Source organism: Rattus norvegicus, chromosome 3 (genome assembly GCF_021556685.1).
Source record: "Rattus norvegicus strain SHRSP/BbbUtx chromosome 3, alternate assembly SHRSP_T2T, whole genome shotgun sequence".
NCBI classification, from domain to species: Eukaryota; Metazoa; Chordata; class Mammalia; order Rodentia; family Muridae; genus Rattus; species Rattus norvegicus.
This window is the reverse complement of record NC_141536.1, coordinates 131,174,999-131,193,993: the sequence shown is the minus strand read 5'-3', so window position 1 is coordinate 131,193,993 and position 18,995 is coordinate 131,174,999. Positions and strand designations below refer to the sequence as shown.

Below are 18,995 nucleotides of genomic sequence, written 5' to 3'. Positions count from 1 at the left end.
CAAGATCCTTTCCCTTAGGACCTTATACATAGGCTAAGAATCCAAAATACTTAGAGAGGTGTTTTCAACATTAGAGTTCAGACTTGAGATGATTTGTATATTACTAAATCAAAACCCTCTGATCACCACCCACGTGTGTGGTGCCAGGCCAGGTTTCGGAGACTCTGTGCCTCCTTCCACCTTTATGTGGAATCTGCGGTGTAAACCCAATTTCTAGACTTGCACAGCACAATTGCCCTCTCTGCTGTCCTTCCCACCCCATGTCAGAGCCTGATTGTCAGGTTAGGGTGCCCCACCTAGAATAGAATTGGCTCTTTGTTTTAAGCTATTCTGCACTGGGGTAACTTGCTATATAGCGAGGGGTGACTGAGGAAGGCGCTGACTGGAACTCCAGTGTACATTTAAAAAGCTGTGGACAGAGTCACATAACTTCTGGAGAGAGTGCTCTGGTATGAAATTCAGCCAAAGCTCGTGATGGCTGTTTCTGGGTGTGCTTCAAGGTGAATTTTATTACATTCATAAACCCTTCCTGAGGTGCTCACGTGTCCCTGACGTCAGGGAAAGCCACACTTGATGGCTCACACCTGGAATCACAACTTGGAATTTTGAGGCCGACTGAGGTTACATAGTGAACTCCAGATCAGCCTGGATTAAAGATGGAGCCTGTGTCTCAAATAAATAAGTAAATAAACAAATAAACAAACAAACAAATAAATAAATAAATTGTGTGTGTGTTTGTGTGTGTGTTTGTCTGTGTGTATATGTGTGTGTGTTTGTGTGTGTGTGTATTTGTGTGTGTGTTTGTGTATGTGTATGTGTGTGTGTTTGTGTATGTGTGTGTGTTTGTGTGTGTATGTGTGTGTATTTGTGTGTGTATGTGTGTGTGTTTGTGTGTGTATGTGTGTGTTTGTGTGTGTATGTGTGTGTATTTGTTTGTGTGTTTGTGTGTGTGTTTGTGTGTGTATGTGTGTGTGTTTGTGTGTGTATGTGTGTGTGTTTGTGTGTGTTTGTGTGTGTTTGTGTGTATGTGTGTGTGTTTGTGTGTGTGTGTTTGTGTGTGTGTTTGTGTGTGTTTGTGTGTATGTGTGTGTGTGTGTGTGTGTGTGTGTGTGTGTCTGTGTGTTGTAAAAACTGCAGAGATGTGTTGGTCAGGAAAATGTTTGGCACACTGACTTGATGACCAGAGTTTGGATCCTCGGCACCCACGTCAGACAAAATCTGGATCTGGTGGCACATGTCTAGCCATAATAGGATTCCTGATACCCAATGGCTAGCTTGTCTTGCCTAATTGGTACGCTTCAAGTTTAGTGAGAGACTTTATCTCAAAATATAAGCAGGGAAACAACCAAGAAAGACAATTATGCCAACTTTTGGCAACCCTTCCCCAACACTTCCCTGGTATGTGTACACCAGGCACATACACATACGTGTGGGCACATCACATGCACATACATGCAGACATGCATACACATACCCACACCCCTACAGGCAAATGAAAATAAATTAGCAACACAAGTAACAACTTGGAGATTGTATGTAGGTAGCATGGGTGTATCCTTTATTGGGGGTAGAGCAGCCAGGTCAGGGGTATCTACAGGAAACAGGCACACCACTCCTTCAAGCAGGTGGAGCTCTGGCGGGCCTCGCACTCCGTAGCGCCACAACAGCAGATGATCCACCTCTGGAACTCTGCTTCATTCTTGTGCATCAAAAGGAACTGTCCCAGCAGGACATAGGCCTGGGAAAGAGGGGCAGGAGAGAGGAAGACAGAGGTCATCAGAATCCCACTCAGATGTGCCTGGCCCTCTCTGGCCATCCCTACTCAGGTGACAACTAAAGGTTGGGGTGTGGGTCAGACAGGATGGAGACTGCCAGTCCTTAGCAAGGCCCTGAGGAAAGGTGAGGCCAAGTTAATCACAGGTCTCTCCCAGAGGCCAGTCCCCCTGGTCTAGGGACTGTCGTCCTGCAGTGACAGGTAGGCCTTGTTTTCAAACTTGAAGACATTTCCTGGGATCTTATGAAAGAGAACTTCTTGCCTCAGTATCTCAAACTAGGGTAGAACCCGAGAATCTCTATTTCTAGTAGGCTTCCATCGTGTGTTAGGGGTGGGGGGAGGAATGGGTGACTAGCATACCTATTAACTCCTTTTAGGTCTGTTATTTAATGTTTTATTTTCCCCTTTGGTGGTGCTGCTGCTGGTGGTGGTGGTGGTGGTGGTGGTGGTGGTGGTGGTGGTGGTGGTGTGTGCACTGTGCACTAAAATCTTGGCTTTGCATGTTCTAGGCAAATACCCTACCACTGCGCTACATCTGCAGTCCATGTAATTCCTTCTTCAAAATACACACAAAGCTAAACTGGAGTGTAGCTCCCTGGTCCACTGTCTTCTCGGTACTACTAGCTTGGTGGCTAATTCTACACCACTGGGACGGTCCTATCCACTGCGGAACATTTAAAAAAAAAATTGTTTTCTATCCCCTGGATGCCAGTAGCACCTTCCCCAGTTTCCCAGAAAGAAGCAATCATGAGGATCTCACCTGAGAAACACTGCAGGTGCGGCTGGCAGGCGAAGGCCATGTTAGCATCCATTTGCCTTCGCAAACTACCAGTGTGAGCTCAGTAACTCAACAGAAAGAACTCACAAAACCTGAGGCCCAGCACTGCCCTGCCCTGCCCTGCCCTGCCCAGCTTACACGAGTGTTTTAAATGGGAAGGCAAGGGAAGACACGAATGCCTCAGAGAACCATCCCATGGGAACAGCACAGACGCAGAAGTCATGCTAAACCTTGACCCTCTTTTTCCAGCCTCAAACTGGAACTGCCTCACTGCCCCATCCCCACTCCCTTTCTGAAAGGGCTTTTCAGCTTCTTGGACTGAGCACCAAGCTACCAATTTCCCTGTCTCTACAGTCTGTAGACAGCCAAGGTGGAGCCTCTAATTGCGTGAAAATGAATAATAAACAAATCTCTAATAATTATCTATAATCTCCTGGTCCTGTTTCTCTGGAAACTCCTGATAATGATATTCACAAGGATGTCTGTGTACTAAAAAAAAAAAAATGAGCAAAGTATAATGGCGCAGATGTATGAAAATGACACCGCAGATGCTGCTACTTTCTGGGCTAACTCTAACGATTAATTCACAAAAAATCAGAGACTGGGAGACGGCCCATGAATAAGAACCTTTTCTGTGCTAGCACGAGGACCTGAGTTCGAGTCCCCAGTATTCATATAAAAAGTTGGCTGTGGTCATACATGTACCTGTAATCCCAGCATTGTGGGGTCAGAGATTGTGGGGGCTTGCGGGCCAGCTGCCTAGCTACAGATTCAGTGAAGACCGTTCAAGAAAGTAAGACAGGATGATAGAGCAGGTCACTTGATGTGCACTCATGCATCTCTCTCTCTCTCTCTCTCTCTCTCTCTCACACACACACACACACACACACACACACACACACACACACCAAAAACAACAAATGTAAAGCACACAGAAGGGCATTTATATTAAGTGCACCCCGATTCCGGGTTCTATAGCAATTTTGCAGTTTTGAGTTTTCTGTCTGCTTATCCTCCACAGCTTTCACAGCATCAGACTGTTATGACCAAGAAGACAACAGGACCATGAGTGGAGATACATGGCAGAGGCTAGGTTTCAGGTCACAGTGGACATATGTCTTTGGAGCACAGTTTGGGGCTCTCTAGCCTGGAATGGGGATCCAGCTTCCACCTACAACTTCAAGTTCTGAGCCATTCCCAGGAACACATGCTGGGAATGTGTGTTGACTTCCATTACAGAAGACAAAGCTGGATGTGTATTGACTCCCATTATAGAAAACAAGGAGCGTACACACACACACACACACACACACACACACACACACACACACACGAAATTAAATGAAAGCTGAATCGTAGTCACAAAAAGTGCTGAAGCATTAGAGCTTGTAGGTTTTATTTTATTTGTTGTGGAGCTGGGATAAACTCAGGGCTTTGCACATACTAAGCAAGGACTCTACCACAGGGCTATCCCCCCACCCCAAACACACACACACACACACACACACACACACACACACCCCTCAGGGCTTATTTTTAGATATTGTTTAGTTGTTGAAAGGAGAAGGAAGCTATGTACTTGTATTGATTTTAAGGTATAACTGTATTAAAAAATAAAAACAAAACCCAGTGTCTAACATGATCTCATTCTTAATCAGTATCCTATTTTCACTGGTGAATTTTGCTGAGATGGATTTTAAATCAGGATTTTAAAGCATTGGCGTTCACTGAGGGTTCCCTGAGGCTGGTGTGACAGTTGTGGAGGAGCTCAGGTGAGAACAGCAGGGTACACCTAGAGCTTCACAGAAGAAGAAACATCAATGTCTAACAAGTTGCAGGGCTTGGGGGATTTAGCTCAGTAGTAGAGTTCTCTTCTAGCAAGAACAAGGTCTTTGATTTGGTCCTCAGCACCAGGGGAAAAAACTGACACATAGCAAATGATACTTTTGAGCACTCGGGCAGGCCACCCAGTGCTGCAGACACCTGACGATATTCATTCCATCCATTTGATTATCTTGCCCACCCCATTCTTTAGACTCTAAAGTTGAGATGGTGTCCCTTGTTTGGGGGGTGAGAGGTTGACACTCCCACCTCTGTCCACCCTGGTCGTCCATACTCTAGCCGTCTGTCATCCAGTCTGGAGGTGAAGAAATCCCCTGTCTGTTTCTCAGGCTGGTCACGGCATCAGCTGGTGTGGTAATCAGAGCCTTTGCAGTCCGCAGGGCTGAGCAGCCAGGAAGCCCAGGAAGGCATGGCAGGCGGGACACAGATAAGCTTTCCAGGAACGTGGCAGGGAAATGGGTCTCTGAGCCAAGTTGCAATCTGACCCTCTGTATTCTGGGCGTTCCGGAAGTCTCATGTTGCCATCTTCCAGAGAGTACAGAGATGGCCTGCCTTCTTGCTTTACCCTCAAGGGCTTCATGTTGCTTCCTGAGGAGAGGGGAGAGTTCAAGGCTCTCGTGTTGGCCTTGTTCAACGCTTTTTTGGTTTCCTAATGAACTACAGAAAATGAATCCCTAATCAGAAACCCTGAGGCAAAGAGGGTAGTATAGAAAGACAGACACCCCAGTCAGGAGTTTCTACCCATCACTCTGGCCAATGGCCACGCCCAAAGCTTGAGACGTACACTTCTTCCTGTAGTAACAGATGGTGACTTAAGGGCAGACTTGTCCCAATCCAAGTCCACACAGGGAAACTGCCAGGGTCTTCCCCAAGTTGAGTGAGCTAGTCTCTCATGACTAGTGTCCTTGTTAAACGGCAGCAAATTGAATCTGCAGCAGAGGCTGAGCTGTGTAGTTGCCTGGGACTCTGCACACACAGCAGACAAGGGCTCCTTTTAACCCTATGCTGCCACTGCCTTAGTACTTAATACATTTACACTTGACCCCAGCCAAAAGGCCGGGAAGGGATAAGCCAGAATATGGTTAAACAAAATGTCATTCAGCTTTGGGCCCTTGCAAACTAGAGCTGGCTCTAGGCTGCACTCAATAAAATGTTAAACTTTCATCATGGCACCGGGCCTTGTCAGACAGAGAGGAGCTGTTATAACTTCTCTTATCAGCAAGCTTCCAGCACCTTCCCTTGCCTTCGATTAGCAGCCTCCAAGCCCTGGTACAGAGGGTACCCCCATTGTTGTAAGACATTGATGTGACTATACGACTTTTCCAGTTTCCTCTCAGCAAACATACATGCTGCAGCCTTCGCTAGAGATGTCCAGTGTTTCTCAGTCACTCTGGGCACGAAGCAGGAAGTCCTCAATGCGAGTGCTTAACCCACAGCAGGTTCTGGCTCTCCTTTTTTTTTCTCTATGCTTCTAAGACATGCTCATATTATGACATTATTTGTTTATTTAAAAAAAATCAATTTTCCCTTGAATTTATCATTGCCTTATATTTATCTCACAACACTATGCAGTGTAACCTCCAAACTTAAGTGTCTGGTTCCTTGTAGGATTCATAGGTCTGATGATGGGGTCCAGTGCAGCAGAGAGGACTGGGTTTCTGAGCAGTTCAGCATTGAGGACCTGGGGACAGGAGGAAGGCAACAACTGACAGTCCTGGGGTCTTCGGGTCCTGAGCTCAGCCTCTCTTCAAATTACAACAAAGTGACTTCCAGAGGAGATTGGCCATTTTCAGGGTCCAAGGCTGGGAGTGGGAGGTCCATAGATGCTTCTGGCTTAAGCTTACCGTCTGACTGTCTGTGTGAGTCGACAAGGGTAGGGAGACAGAGCTCCAGCCCAGTCTTGGAGAGTCTGGCACCACGCACATGACGACCTTTGCTCTCATCATCCTGTTCTACCTATCAGCTCTCCTGACACTGGTAAATCTTGGCCAGTGCTGCCCTGGAGAAGTAGTCAGTGAGCCAGCCACATAAGTAATTGTGATCTTCTAGCGGCCACAGCAGGAATAAAGAAGAAGAAAAGAGACAAAAGGCATTCCAAATAACATACTTCATTTCTTCCATATTTTCAAATTACTCTTTCAGTATGCAATCGATAAAGATGTTACGAGATGTTGCACATTCTTCTTTAGGGGAAGGCTTTAGCATTAAGGGGCAGGCTTGATACTTTTAGCCCAAGTCCGTGCAGACAAGGGTTTAGCAGGCAAAGTGCCAGTGGTTACCGTTTTTTGCATTTTGTTCCTCAGGCCAGAGCTGGTTGCCCCAGTGAACAGCAGGTGCAGAGGAACCAGAAAGACCAGTCACATTTTTTGGCTTCTGAGATCCTGAAAAGGCTCAGGTGAGTCAATAGTTAATGTGTTCTTCTTTTTAGAAAAAAGTGTGTGTGTGTGTGTGTGTGTGTGTGAGAGAGAGAGAGAGAGAGAGAGAGAGAGAGAGAGAGAGAGAGAGAGATGGTGCCTGGGAACCTAAGTGTCATAACACATGTATAGAGGTCAAAGGTTAACCTCAGGTGACATTACTTGCCTTCCATTTTAAGACAGTCAAAGTCTGAGTAGACCGGTTCATGGTGTCTTCAAGGCTCTGGGGAAATCCTGAAGGACACATACAGCCATCTCCGAAAGAGATGAAAACTCAGCAGTGGGGCAGGGGAGAAGTCCCTAGAACAGTGGCTCTCAACCTGTGGGTCCCGACCCCCCAAAGACCAACTGGAAAATATAGATCGCTATATTATGATTCACAACAGTAGCAAAATTAGTTATGAAATGGCAACAAAATAATTATATGGTGGGGGGGGGGTCACCACAACATGAGGAACTGTATTAAAGGGTGGCAGCATTAGGAAGGTTGAGAACCACTGCATTAGAAGGACTAGTGAGAGGGAAGAAGTCTGTGCTATTCATGTTGCACTCTTAGAAAGCTGGCAGAGAGTTGGGGGCCTCCTTGCAGATTAGTGGCTCCTTGTTCCCTGTGTGTTCAGCAGCCTGGCGGCTCAGGAGACAGCTGGTGGCTGAGTGAAGAGCCCAGGCAAGCAGGTGTGAGGGGAGCCCATGGGGCCGCATCCTTCCAGACATTTAGCCAGGGTGCAGAAGGCGCTGAGAGAGCCAGTGCCCTGGGGAAAAGGCCAAGAATGTTTCCTGAACAAGTGTGGTCCCTGTAGAGATGTTTGTTCAGGGCAAAGATGAGAACTCAGCCTGGGGAGAGGAGAGGAAGAAAGTGATGGTCACACAAACAGAGGCTGGTAAAGACGGAGGATGGAGAAGGCCTGATAGACACCTCTCCCGGTGGGTCCTCTGTAGGCAGAAAATGAATACCCGTGAGCTGCATTTTCCTTGGCTAGTTCTGAGATCCCTGCCTTATGGGTCTGCCTGTCCCAGATGCCCTCTCATTCTGGCCTTGCTCACAGACCCATCCGCATCCTGATGAGTTTGATCCTCTTGTAGTGGATCTGGGCATCTAGGTCCTCCTATGGGCCCAGTTAGGGTCTGATGGGTCCCAGGCTCTGATGTGGACTGTAACCACCAAAGCTTAATCTGAGCCCCCTCCTGTTGAGCATAAGTGTATGAATCTTTCTTGTGTTGTTTATGACAGTATAACCTATGGCCATTCTGATCTCCACTGGGGACCTCAGGCAGCCAACTCCTGAAGCCTTTGCTCTGCGTTTTTATTTTATCTGATTTTACTATTTTATTTGTGTGGTATTATATCTTAATGCAGGGTTGGATACGGAACCTGGGTCCTCTTAGGTGCTGGGCAAGCAATATATACTGGAGAGCCACACCTCCAGCCATGCCTCATTTGCACAGACCTTCAAAAGAAAGGTCAACAATTACCATGTTCCATCAGTGTCAGGAGTCAGTAGCTCTGGGACCTAGAGTGGAATGGTGGACACTGTGTTGGCCAGCTGGTTGTGAGCATAAAGACACCTCATGCCTGTGGTCCAAGATGCTCATAGGCACTCCTTATAGTCCTGTCTGTGCGGGCCAGATTCAGGAACTTGAAAAATGTTTATTTATTCACTCATTCCATTATCTCCATCACACCTATAATCCTAGCATCTTTACTTAGAACAGAGCTAAGGTGGAGAAGACAAAACTCCAGGGCCATAATACAAAGCGGAAGTTGGCAGGAGAAGAGGATGTTGAATTTCAAGGCACAGGGGACAGCTAGAGTCACTCGTTGTCTTGGGTAATGGCTACCTGACTATGCATTCGTAGAAACTTCCAGAACTGTTGGATATAGTAGTATATGTCTGTAACCCCAGCATCCAGGAAAATGAAGTAGAAGAATTCCAAATTTGAAGCTGGCCTAGCCTACACCAATAAATTGCAGGTCAGCCTGAATCCCACTGAAAGACTGTCTCAAAAAGATGAAACAAAAGCCATAGAACTGTATGGTAAAAAAGGAGAGAATTACTGTACACGGTTACATCTTAAGAAGAATATTTTTAAAACGGTGAGCATAATGAACAACAAAGAGAAAACCACAGTTATAGAAACATGGCAGATAAAAGAGCAGTGGGCACCTTTGGGCTTTGCTTTGCCTGGGAGGAGGTCCCAGAGGCCATCTGAAGCTGAAAGGTGTCTAGTGCCTAGACCTGTGTGGTGGATACATGGGAATATCTGTCTAGGTATAAAGGCACTGGGCCCAGCACGCCATACTATGTGTACTGTACACAGCAGAGGAATGTGTTGCTTAATCCTCATTGTCAACACGCCTGGACTCCCCTAGGAGACAGACTTCTTAGCAGGATGAACCACACTGTATGTGAGTGGCACCGTCCTGTGGATGGAGGCTCAGATTGAATTAAGTGGACAAAGGAGAAAGCCCAATGAGCAATGGTGGTCTCCTTTCCTGCTCCCTGTCAATGCCATGAACCATGCCTTCCCCATCGTAATGACTGTATGACTTTAAACTGTGAGACAAAACAAACCTTTCTTTCCTTGGGTTGCTCTGTGTTAGGTATTTGTTCATGACCAGGAGAGAAATAACTAATGTAAAGGAGAAGAGAAAGAGAGGAGGAGAAAGAGGAGGAGAAAGAGGAAGAGGGAAGGAAGGAAGGAAGGAAGGAAGGAAGGAAGGAAGGAGGGAGGGAGGGAGGGAAGGAAGAAACTGATCATCCCTTTAGAGAAAGGGCTATTACATCTTTTTTTTTTTCTTTTTTCGGAGCTGAGGACCGAACCCAGGGCCTTACGCTTGCTAGGCAAGCGCTCTACCACTGAGCTAAATCTCCAACCCAGGGCTATTAAATCTTAAAATTCTCCCTTAGTCAGACTTGCTTCCTTCACTAGCTGCTTGGGATTAGTCCTTTCCCTTTATCTGGGAGGAAAGAAGGAATCAAGTCCACTCAGCCACGTAGCTTCCCCTGCCCCACAGTACCATCAAGTGGATGTTCACTTGGGAGGACATTCACAATATGTAATAACGGGACCAGTGCAGCAGTCAGTCAGAAACCGTGGTCCAGACATTAGATTTGGGCACAAAACAATGTCAGACACACACACACACACACACACACACACACACACACACACACACACACACACACACACACAGACAGACAGACAACAGACAGACAGACAGAGACAGAGAGAGAGAGAGAGAGAGCAGCTCCTGGCCTCTAATTGCTTTTCTTAGGTCAGTGGGAGATAACTTGGTCATTAAGGTCATTGCCCTTGGAAGGGAACAACAGTGTTCTCATGGGACCCTGATTAGTTTTAGAGAGAACAATTTGTAAAAAACAGGCATGAATGGGGTCTTGTGGGGGTGGGGCAGATTGTGGCAGAGAACTTGCTTAGCAACTGTAACTCCCTGAGCTCAATCCACACACCAAAACAAATTGGTAAACAAAAAAGCAGGCTGGTCTTTCTCTACCCTCTGGCTTTCTACTTCACCCTGTGATCTCCTCATCCCAGCCCCTGCCCATGCCACCGTCCTGCCATGCTTCGATGTGGTTGGGAGGGTTCTTCCTTACCAGATGCAAAACACATATCCTATATTGGACTTTCAATCTCCAGAATTATGAGCTAAGTAGAAATCCTTTCTCTATAAAGTCCCTAGACCGAGTATTTTGTTACAGCAACTGGACGCTAGACATTCCAATTCCCCTAGCTATCCCTAAGGCCATTCTTGGGCTGGGAATGCATCTTAGAATGACTCTGATCTCCTCACCAGGGTGGAGCTCCCAGGATGCTGGCTGTCAACATGCCACTGTTATGCTGGTGCCCTGACAGACCGAGGTGGGGAGTGCACACAGGTCATCTCCCTTCAGTAGCAGACCGGGCTCTCTCAAGTCCTGAATGTGCGACCGCTAAGCTGTTCCTGATAGTCTCAGCCGCTCTGCACAGATGAAATTCGATTTGCCCATTATCTACAGGCCTTGGATGCCCCTAAGCACATGGGGTCAGCACCAGCGAAGACCGTGGCACCCTGCCAAGTGCCAGCTTTTCTCTCTGATGGCCAGTCACTGGGACACATGGCAGGGGCTGCCATCTGGCAGGATGAGAGGAAGACGGGTTAGAGAAGAACAAAACAACGCACCTTGTTGAAACCTTTGGTGACCAAGTTGATGGCAAGCTCACAGCTGATGCCATCCACCCAGGCCACATCCTTTTCCCCAATGGGTTCAGAGAGAAAGGCTTTCAGCCTGGGAGACATGTTGTCCATCTTCTGCAACAGACATGGGCGGAGAAAGGGTTAGGCGATGTCTAATTGCTCATCCTACAGTGGGCGCTGGGGAGGTTTCTCAGTCCAGGGATGGAGGGCAACAGATGGCAGACTGGAGTCTGTCATTCGGCGTATCCTGGGGACTTTTAAATGCCAGGTGTGCTGTCCTATGCTGCAGACTTTTCCACTTCCGTTCCGTGCTGACAACTGTGGATGCGTTAGAACAATCCAAACCCATGACAGTGAGAGTGAGCTCCATGCTAAGAGTTTCAAGCTCCCTCCATCACCCCACATACTTAAAGAGACAGCTGATAAGATGATTCAGTGAGTAAAGGCAATGGCCACAAGCCTAACATCCTGTGTTTAATCCTCTAAGCCAGCAGTTCTCCGCCTTCCTAACGCTGTGACCCTTGAATACAGTTCCTCACGTTGTGGTGACTGCCAACCATAAAATTATTGTGTTGCTGCTTCTTAAACTATAATTTTGCTACTGTTTCTAATATAATGTAAACATTGCAAAATATCTGATATGTGTCTCTTTGGGGGGGGGGGTCACAATCCAAGGTTGAGAACTACTGCTCTAAACCCATGTGTGATGGTTAAGTTTTAAATGTCAACTTGCCACAATTTAGAATCATCTGGGAAGAAGCCTGTCACAGTTTGAATATGCTTGGCCCAGGCAGTGGCACTATTAGAAGGTGTGGCCCTGTTGGAGTAGGTGTGTCATTGTGGGTGTGGGCTTTTTAGACCCTCATCCTAGCTGCCTGAAAGTCAGTCTTCTGCTAGCAGCCTTCAGATGAAGATGTAGAACTCTCAGCTCCTCCTGCACCATGCCTGCCTGCACACTGCCCGCTTTGATGATAGTGGACTGAACCTCTGAACATGCAAGCCAGCCCCAATTAAATGTTGCCCTTATTAGAGTTGCCTTGGTCATGGTGTCTGTTCACAGCAGTAAAACAGAAGACAGAAGTTGGTACCAGGGACTGGGGTACTGCTGTGATAGGCCTGACCATGCTTTTGTTTGGAAGAATGTGGATTTTGGGACTTTGAATTTGGAAAGCAGTAGAATACTTTAAATGGGGCTTAATGGGCCATCCTAGTAGGAATATGGAAGACTTTGTTACTGAGAATGAATTGTGTAGGCTTGGCCCAAGAGGTTTCAGTGAAAAATTTCAATATGTGGTGTAGAGACTGTTTTTGTGGTATTTTGGTGGAGAATGTGGCTCCTTTTTGCCCTTGCCTGAAGAGTCTGCTAAAGTGAAGCGACTCAGATTAATTGCATTGACAAAGGAAGTCTCAAAACAGCCCAGCTGTTCTCTGTTAAATGCTCTCTCAATGAAGAGCATTTTGAACAAGCAAAGCAGGCCAGTAAGCAGCATCCCTCCACGGCCTCTGCATCAGCTCCTGCCTCCAGGTCCCTGCCCTGTGTGAGTCCTGTCCTGACTTCTTTGGTGATGAACAGCAATGTGGAGGTGTAAGCTGAATTAACCCTTTCCTCCCCAACTTGCTTCTTGGTCATGATGTTTTGTGCAGGAATACAAACCCTGACTATGATAGAACCTGAATGAGAAATTCCCTAATCAGGTTAGCCAATGGGCATGTATATCTGTGAGGGACTGTATTGTTAATTGATGTAGGAGGATCTGGCCCACCGTGGGCAGCACTGCTCCCTAGGCAAAGTTTGTTGAACTATATAAAACAGAAGGAAGCTAGCTGAGCAGGCAGGTAGCTTCGGTATACTCTTTTCTCTCCACTGTGCTCTTGACTGTGAATGAAGTGTGATTAGCTGCTTGGGTCCCCTCAATAGTGGTAACCTGGAATTGTAAGCTGAAATAAATGCTTTCCTCCACACCTTGCTTATCATAGCAACAGAAATGAAACTAGGGTATCATGAAGGCAGGGGTAGAGAACACAGAGTTGTTCTCCAACTTCCATATGCACACCATGGCAGACACACACACCACCACCACCACCACCACCACCACCACCACCACCACCACCACCACCACAACCACCATAATGATAAATGTCATTAAAAGAAAATGTCATAAGGAAACACATTTTTAAAAAATTGCTTTCTTTGCCTAACTGAATTCTCTTAGCCACCTGATAGTGTTGTTGTTGTTGGTTTTGGGTTTTTTTTTTTTTTTTTTTTTTTTGGTAATACTTGTATTTTAGCTTTTATCAAACTCTGTGATAGGTGGCAGTTAGATAAAGCATCATAAAGCACCAAAGTCCAGACTGTGGTTGGGGGCCAGGCCAGGAGTGGCACTCAGCAGTAAGACACTTACCTGATGGTCACAGGGTCCTGGAATAGATCCCTAGAACCTAAAACAAATGAAACCATCCCCCTAAACAAACAAACTTCTCAAGGGTCTGGACTCTGTCATAGTTTAAATCTAAAAAGTCCCCCACCAGCTCCTCTTTTGAACACTTGGTCCCCAGCTTGGGGGTGGGGTACTATTTGGAAGGCCAGGGAACCTTTAGGAGGAAGGGCTTTGGCTAAGAAGAAATTAGGCCCCAGAGGACAGGGGCCTTTAGAGGTCATATGCTGCTTCTGCCCTACGTTCTCTACTTCCCAGCCTGCCTCAATGTGCAGAATCCCAGCCATGGGCTACTCCTACCATGCTGTCTGTGCCTCAGTGGATTGAAATGTTTCCCAAACCATATTTTGACACACTTGCACAAGATTTAAAAAAAAAAGGGCATTATATACACCCCTGGCTTCCTTCTTGTCCAGCTTTATTCTACCAAGCCCCTAGATTTTGATAGGGCTGTTTTAGTCAGGTTCAGGCTTTCTCTGCTTAGTGTCTCACATGCTGATCTTCTCTGGAAACACCCCACAAACACGGGTTCTAGATACTTCCTAATCTAGTCATATTAACACGAATGGTAGAGCACCTTGCCTAGCGTTCACAAGGGCCTGGGTTAGATCTTCAGCATTAGGGAATTTGGGAACTAGGCATCGCCTCATAGCATTCATTGGCTCTATCAGTATAAGGTCTGTGCCCCAAAATAACCAGAATTTTGTTTGTTTTTTTGCTGAGCAAAGATCACTGTCTTCCTTGCTGCTATGACTTCATCGCCTCTTTTAAACCAATCCCACGCTTGAGGCTTGTTCACCGCAGCATCCTTTTCCTGATAGCAATCTCTGTTTCAGTTTGTGATTTGAGGGAGAGAAAGTCCAGTATTAAATGGCTCACCCGAGATTTAATTAACACACGGTATCAGAAAAATTCAAAGGTAGTCAGATATGTGTGGATCAAGATAGCTCTCTTGATTCAGCCTTCCTTTTGTTCCTCAGCTCAATTCTTAGCTTAAGTTCTTCTCCTAAAGAATCTGGTTGCCCCAGGGCCTGCCATGGTTTTTGCAGACAGCACTCCCTCCTCCAAAGGGAGATAGTTCTTTTTCCCTGCAAAGCTTCAACAAATGCTTTCTCTAATCCATATTATCATATACAAGGCCCTACGACAGAAGTTCTGGCACCTGTATCTATCTATCTATCTATCTATCTATCTATCTATCTATCTATCTATCTATCTATCTATCTATGATTTAAAAGTTCATGAGCTCCCGGGGCGGGGTAGGGGCTGGGATGTTTACTATGTTACTAGGGATAATAATCCAGTATCATACTAGAGGAATAGAGCATCTGCTGCATACATCCTCAGTAGATCATGAGGAATCAAGGGCTTCGATTGCTTCCTCATGGCCTCTTCTCTCCCTACTGCAGCCCATCCCTGGTGCTTAGAGTGCCATGGCTGACACATGGTAGACACTGGACAACTTAAATGTGTCATCGGACGCATCCATTCTCCTGCCCCGCCCTCCTGACCTTTCTTCGAAGCAGATCTCCTCTCGTTTGCCTTCTTATCTTCCCGTTCGTTTTAGAACTCCTTGGAGAAAAGATAGATCTGAAAGCTGGTTTTAGAGAGCCCTGTCTGTCAGCCGGCCCTGGGAAGGAGAGAAGACAGGAGAGGCTGTGGAGGGTCCGCTGACACAGCTGTACAAATCTGTAGATGCATGAGCTCTAGCCATGATGTGGAGGGCTCTAACTCTTTTCTTTTGTGTATTGCTCCCCCAATACAAAAGACTGCTCAGGGCCAGCATTAGCATATGAACTCCTCAGCATCCGTGGTCCTCTGAGGTGATAGTTGGATTTTTTTGTGGTCTGCTGTAGCCCAGGACAGGCTCACCATTTTTGAATAAGGAATAGCCCAGAATTTCCATGGGCCATGCTAATTTTGCCCAGGGAAAATTCCATCCCATATCCACCTTAGCCATCTGTTAAGATAAACCTCCCTGCACTCTTCCTAAGAACAAGTAGAAACTACAACAATGCTATCAGTGTACCTGCGCTATCAAGGAAGGGAACAATTGGCATGCTTGTTTTTCCCACAGCTGAACCCACTCAGCTCCTGGAAATACCTGCAAACACAGTGGGAGGGAGAAGGCAGGAGTATCTCCCTGACTTAGGGCTGGCAGAGGGATCACAAGGAAAGGATGGCTTCACTGGATCTCAGTCAGGGGTGAAGTGGCTCCAGGGGAGTAATTCTTGGTCATTAAAATGGGAGACCAGTATGTGTGTGTGGGGTGGGGTGGGGGTGCTACTGACATCTAATGGGTGAGTTCACGGATACTAATAAACATGCTCAGGACAGTCCCCACAATCTAGAATTCCGTGGGACAGTGGTGAAAACAATGGTAGATGAAGAAAGAATAACAGGTGAGAGATAGGCTTGGGTAGACTTCGTGGGGGAATAGCAGGAGGGCTTTGAGGGTGCTAGGAAAGCAAAAACTGTCCTAGGAAAGAGATGCCAGCCAGCTCTTCAGAGTCTTTAGGGTACCCCCAGTGAACACTCATATGGGCACTTTTCCTTTATAAGCAGCAGACCCTTTAGGGAAGAGAATGTGTGTGTGTGTGTGTGTGTGTGTGTGTGTGTGCACCAGTATACATGCAACAGTTGCGCACGCTCACACACACACACACACACACACACACACACACACACACACGAGAGAGAGAGAGAGAGAGAGAGAGAGAGAGAGAGAGAGAGAACGCACAGAGGGAGGGGGAAGGGGGAGGGATCACAGATTCAGCCCCCCCCCCCCCCCCGTGCACACATTTTATGAATGAAGAAACAGCAGGCTGTTACTGGTTTCGACAAGTACTTGATTCTCGTTTCACATAATGCAGAGGAGAGTCTACAGGAAAGTAAAGATAAATGGGTGGGACCATGCAAAAGGAGATAGTGTTGTTCTACTACAAAGTATCTACTAGAACCTGTTAAGGACTTGAGACACTGTTGAAAAGGCAATTCAGCCAACTTTCTATATGTTGGACTTGGAGACTAGTTTTAGACATTGTCCACATTGTTTTAATGGCCTTTGTGTTATTACCAGTTGACAATAAATGCGAGACTGACTGGTCTATTATTACAGTGGTTCTCAACCTGTGGGTTTCCACCCCTTTGGCAAACCTCTATCTCTAAAAATATTTACACTACAACCCATAACAGTAGCAAAATTATAATCATGAAGTAGCAATGAAAATACGTTTATGTTTGGGGTTCTGTAGTAAAGAGTCACAGTATTAGGAAGGGTGAGAACCTCTGTGTTTTGCTAATAATGATAAGTTGTTTGGTCCTAAAGCACTACACACAGCTGATGGGAGTGTAATCAATACAGCCTCTGTGAAAGTTTCTCAAAAAATAAAAACAGAACTACCATGAAACCCAAATATACCTACCTTGCCTGGACATACACCTGAAGGAATCGAAGTCAGCATAGTACAGAGGGACCTGCACACCCATGCTTACTCTGCGTTATTCACAACAGCCACGGCTTAGGTACCCATCAACAGATGAATACATAAAGAAAATGTGATGTGTATACACAATGGGGCTTTATTCCTTTATTCAGCCATTGTGTTGTGTGCTGTGGGAAAATAGACACAACTGGAGACCATCCTGTTAAGCGAAATAAGCCAGACTCAGAAAAATATCGAGTGCATTCTCTCATAGGTCGAATCAACTTTAAAAAAATAAAACAGGGCTGGGGATTTAGCTCAGTGGTAGAGCGCTTGCCTAGCAAGCGCAAGGCCCTGGGTTCGGTCCCCAGCTCCGAAAAAAAAGAAAAGAAAAGAAAAGAAAAACAAAACAAAACAAAACAAAACAAAAACTCCTGAAAGACAGAGGGGTGATGATTTGAGAAAAGAAAGGGAGCAACCGGAGGGGAGAGGGGGCGAGGAGCTGTTGGGGGAGAAGGAACGAGGAGGTGTTTGGATAGAATGTGATCAAAGTATGTTGTATATGTGTATTAAAATGTTGTAATGAAACACTATTTTGTACATATAAAAAACACATTTACTTTAAAAATGGAATTGCATAGCCCTAAATGTCCACGGTGGTAACGTTAGAGACCCAGGCTATAAATAATAGGAAATCCTGATTCAACCGCTCTTCAACAGTAGATTCGCTCCCAATCTCACGTGACCAGAAGCGCTTCTAATGACACGGATCTGGGAATTTGCCAACTGGTATCTCTGTAGTCTTATCAGGACCTGGCTCTCTGCCCTCCAGGTTCCAAAATGCTGACAGAATTTTCTCTGATCCTTCTCAGTGTGAAAATACCCAAAGGAAGGGAGGGGACTCCGTTTCACCTTGGGTGTTCCTAAAGGGATATCACCTCTCCTTAGTTTCAAGACCTAGAATCGGACAACACAGCCACCCACCCACCTGTCACTGGCCAGGAGAGAAGTCAGCACAGGATGGTGAGCTCGGCCTCCCTGAAGCTCAGCCAATGACAGCTTCCTGATAGGCAGGGAGAAGAGAAGAGCAGAAGCTGGAAAATCAGACGACAGTATCGTCTAATAATCCGGCACAGACAAGGTTCCTTTCAAAACATGTGCAGAGACTACCTGGGGCCTTGCTGAAGACATCAGGTCCTGACTCCACAGGCCTGGGATGGACCTTTGATTCTGCGTTTCTGACAGGCTCCACAGAGAGGGCAGGATGGCTGGCCAATAGGTCATACATTGAGCACATTACCACATTATATCAGTATTCCTTTTATGTTATTACATAAAACTTGGCATCTTGGCCTGGTGAGATGGCTCAGAGGGGGTATAAACTCTTACCACCAAGCCTGATGACCTGAGTCCCTTCTACATGGTAGGAGGAAAGAACTGACTTCTGTGACTTATTCTCTGATCCACATGTGTTTTTGTGACATGTATGCCCCAATCTCAATGTAATAAAGTGTTTTTAAAGTAGTCATTTAACCCTTTTAACGTGTGTAGTTTGGAAATGCTAAGTACTTTTACACTGGTGTGCAAGTCATCTCTGGGCCTCTTCTACAAACAGAGCCCCCATACCCATGAACAATGACTCCCCATACTCTTCCCTTAAACCTTTGGCCTTCAATTATTTACTTTCTGTTCCCATGGATTGGTTGATCTAGACACCTTATATACGTGTACTTTCCCAGCATCCTTTTGTGAAATTTTACTTAGCATTATGTCTTCAGGGTCCTCCTATACTGTGGCTTGTACTAGCATGGTCCTTCTTTTTAAGGATGGATAATATTCAGTTACAGGCAACACTTTCCCTGGTCTTCATTTCTTAGATGCTTTGGTCACTCCTGACTTCTTACCTCTGTGGGAATTTCTGGCATGAATATGGGAGCATAGGTGTGTCCCTGAAACCCTGATTCTAACTCTGTACAGATCCAGAACCAGAAGTGCTGTGTGACACAGTAACCCTATTTCCGTTTCTTTATCAATCATCGTAGCTTTGTATTTGGCCTAAACTTGACTCCGAATTATTCTCATGTGAAGATATTTACAAGTGACTTTGGTTTGACTTCCCTGCCAGGGAAGAT

The 18,995-nt window shown here is 46.1% G+C and overlaps 1 protein-coding gene across 2 annotated transcripts in view; it reads right to left on the bottom strand.

Annotated features, from left to right (window-relative positions):
• Positions 1-1,535: 1,535 nt before the first annotated feature.
• The window catches only part of Banf2 (BANF family member 2), a 42,353-nt gene continuing 24,893 nt past the window's right edge, over positions 1,536-18,995 (bottom strand). For both annotated transcript variants that reach the window (NM_001430378.1, NM_001430376.1), the window contains 3 exons: positions 14,950-15,068; positions 10,989-11,117; positions 1,536-1,738 (listed from right to left, as the gene is read on the bottom strand). In NM_001430378.1, coding sequence (NP_001417307.1) covers positions 1,592-1,738; positions 10,989-11,114 — 273 coding nt within the window. In that variant the 5' untranslated portion in view covers positions 11,115-11,117; positions 14,950-15,068 and the 3' untranslated portion in view covers positions 1,536-1,591. The remainder of the gene's footprint in view (positions 1,739-10,988; positions 11,118-14,949; positions 15,069-18,995) is intronic.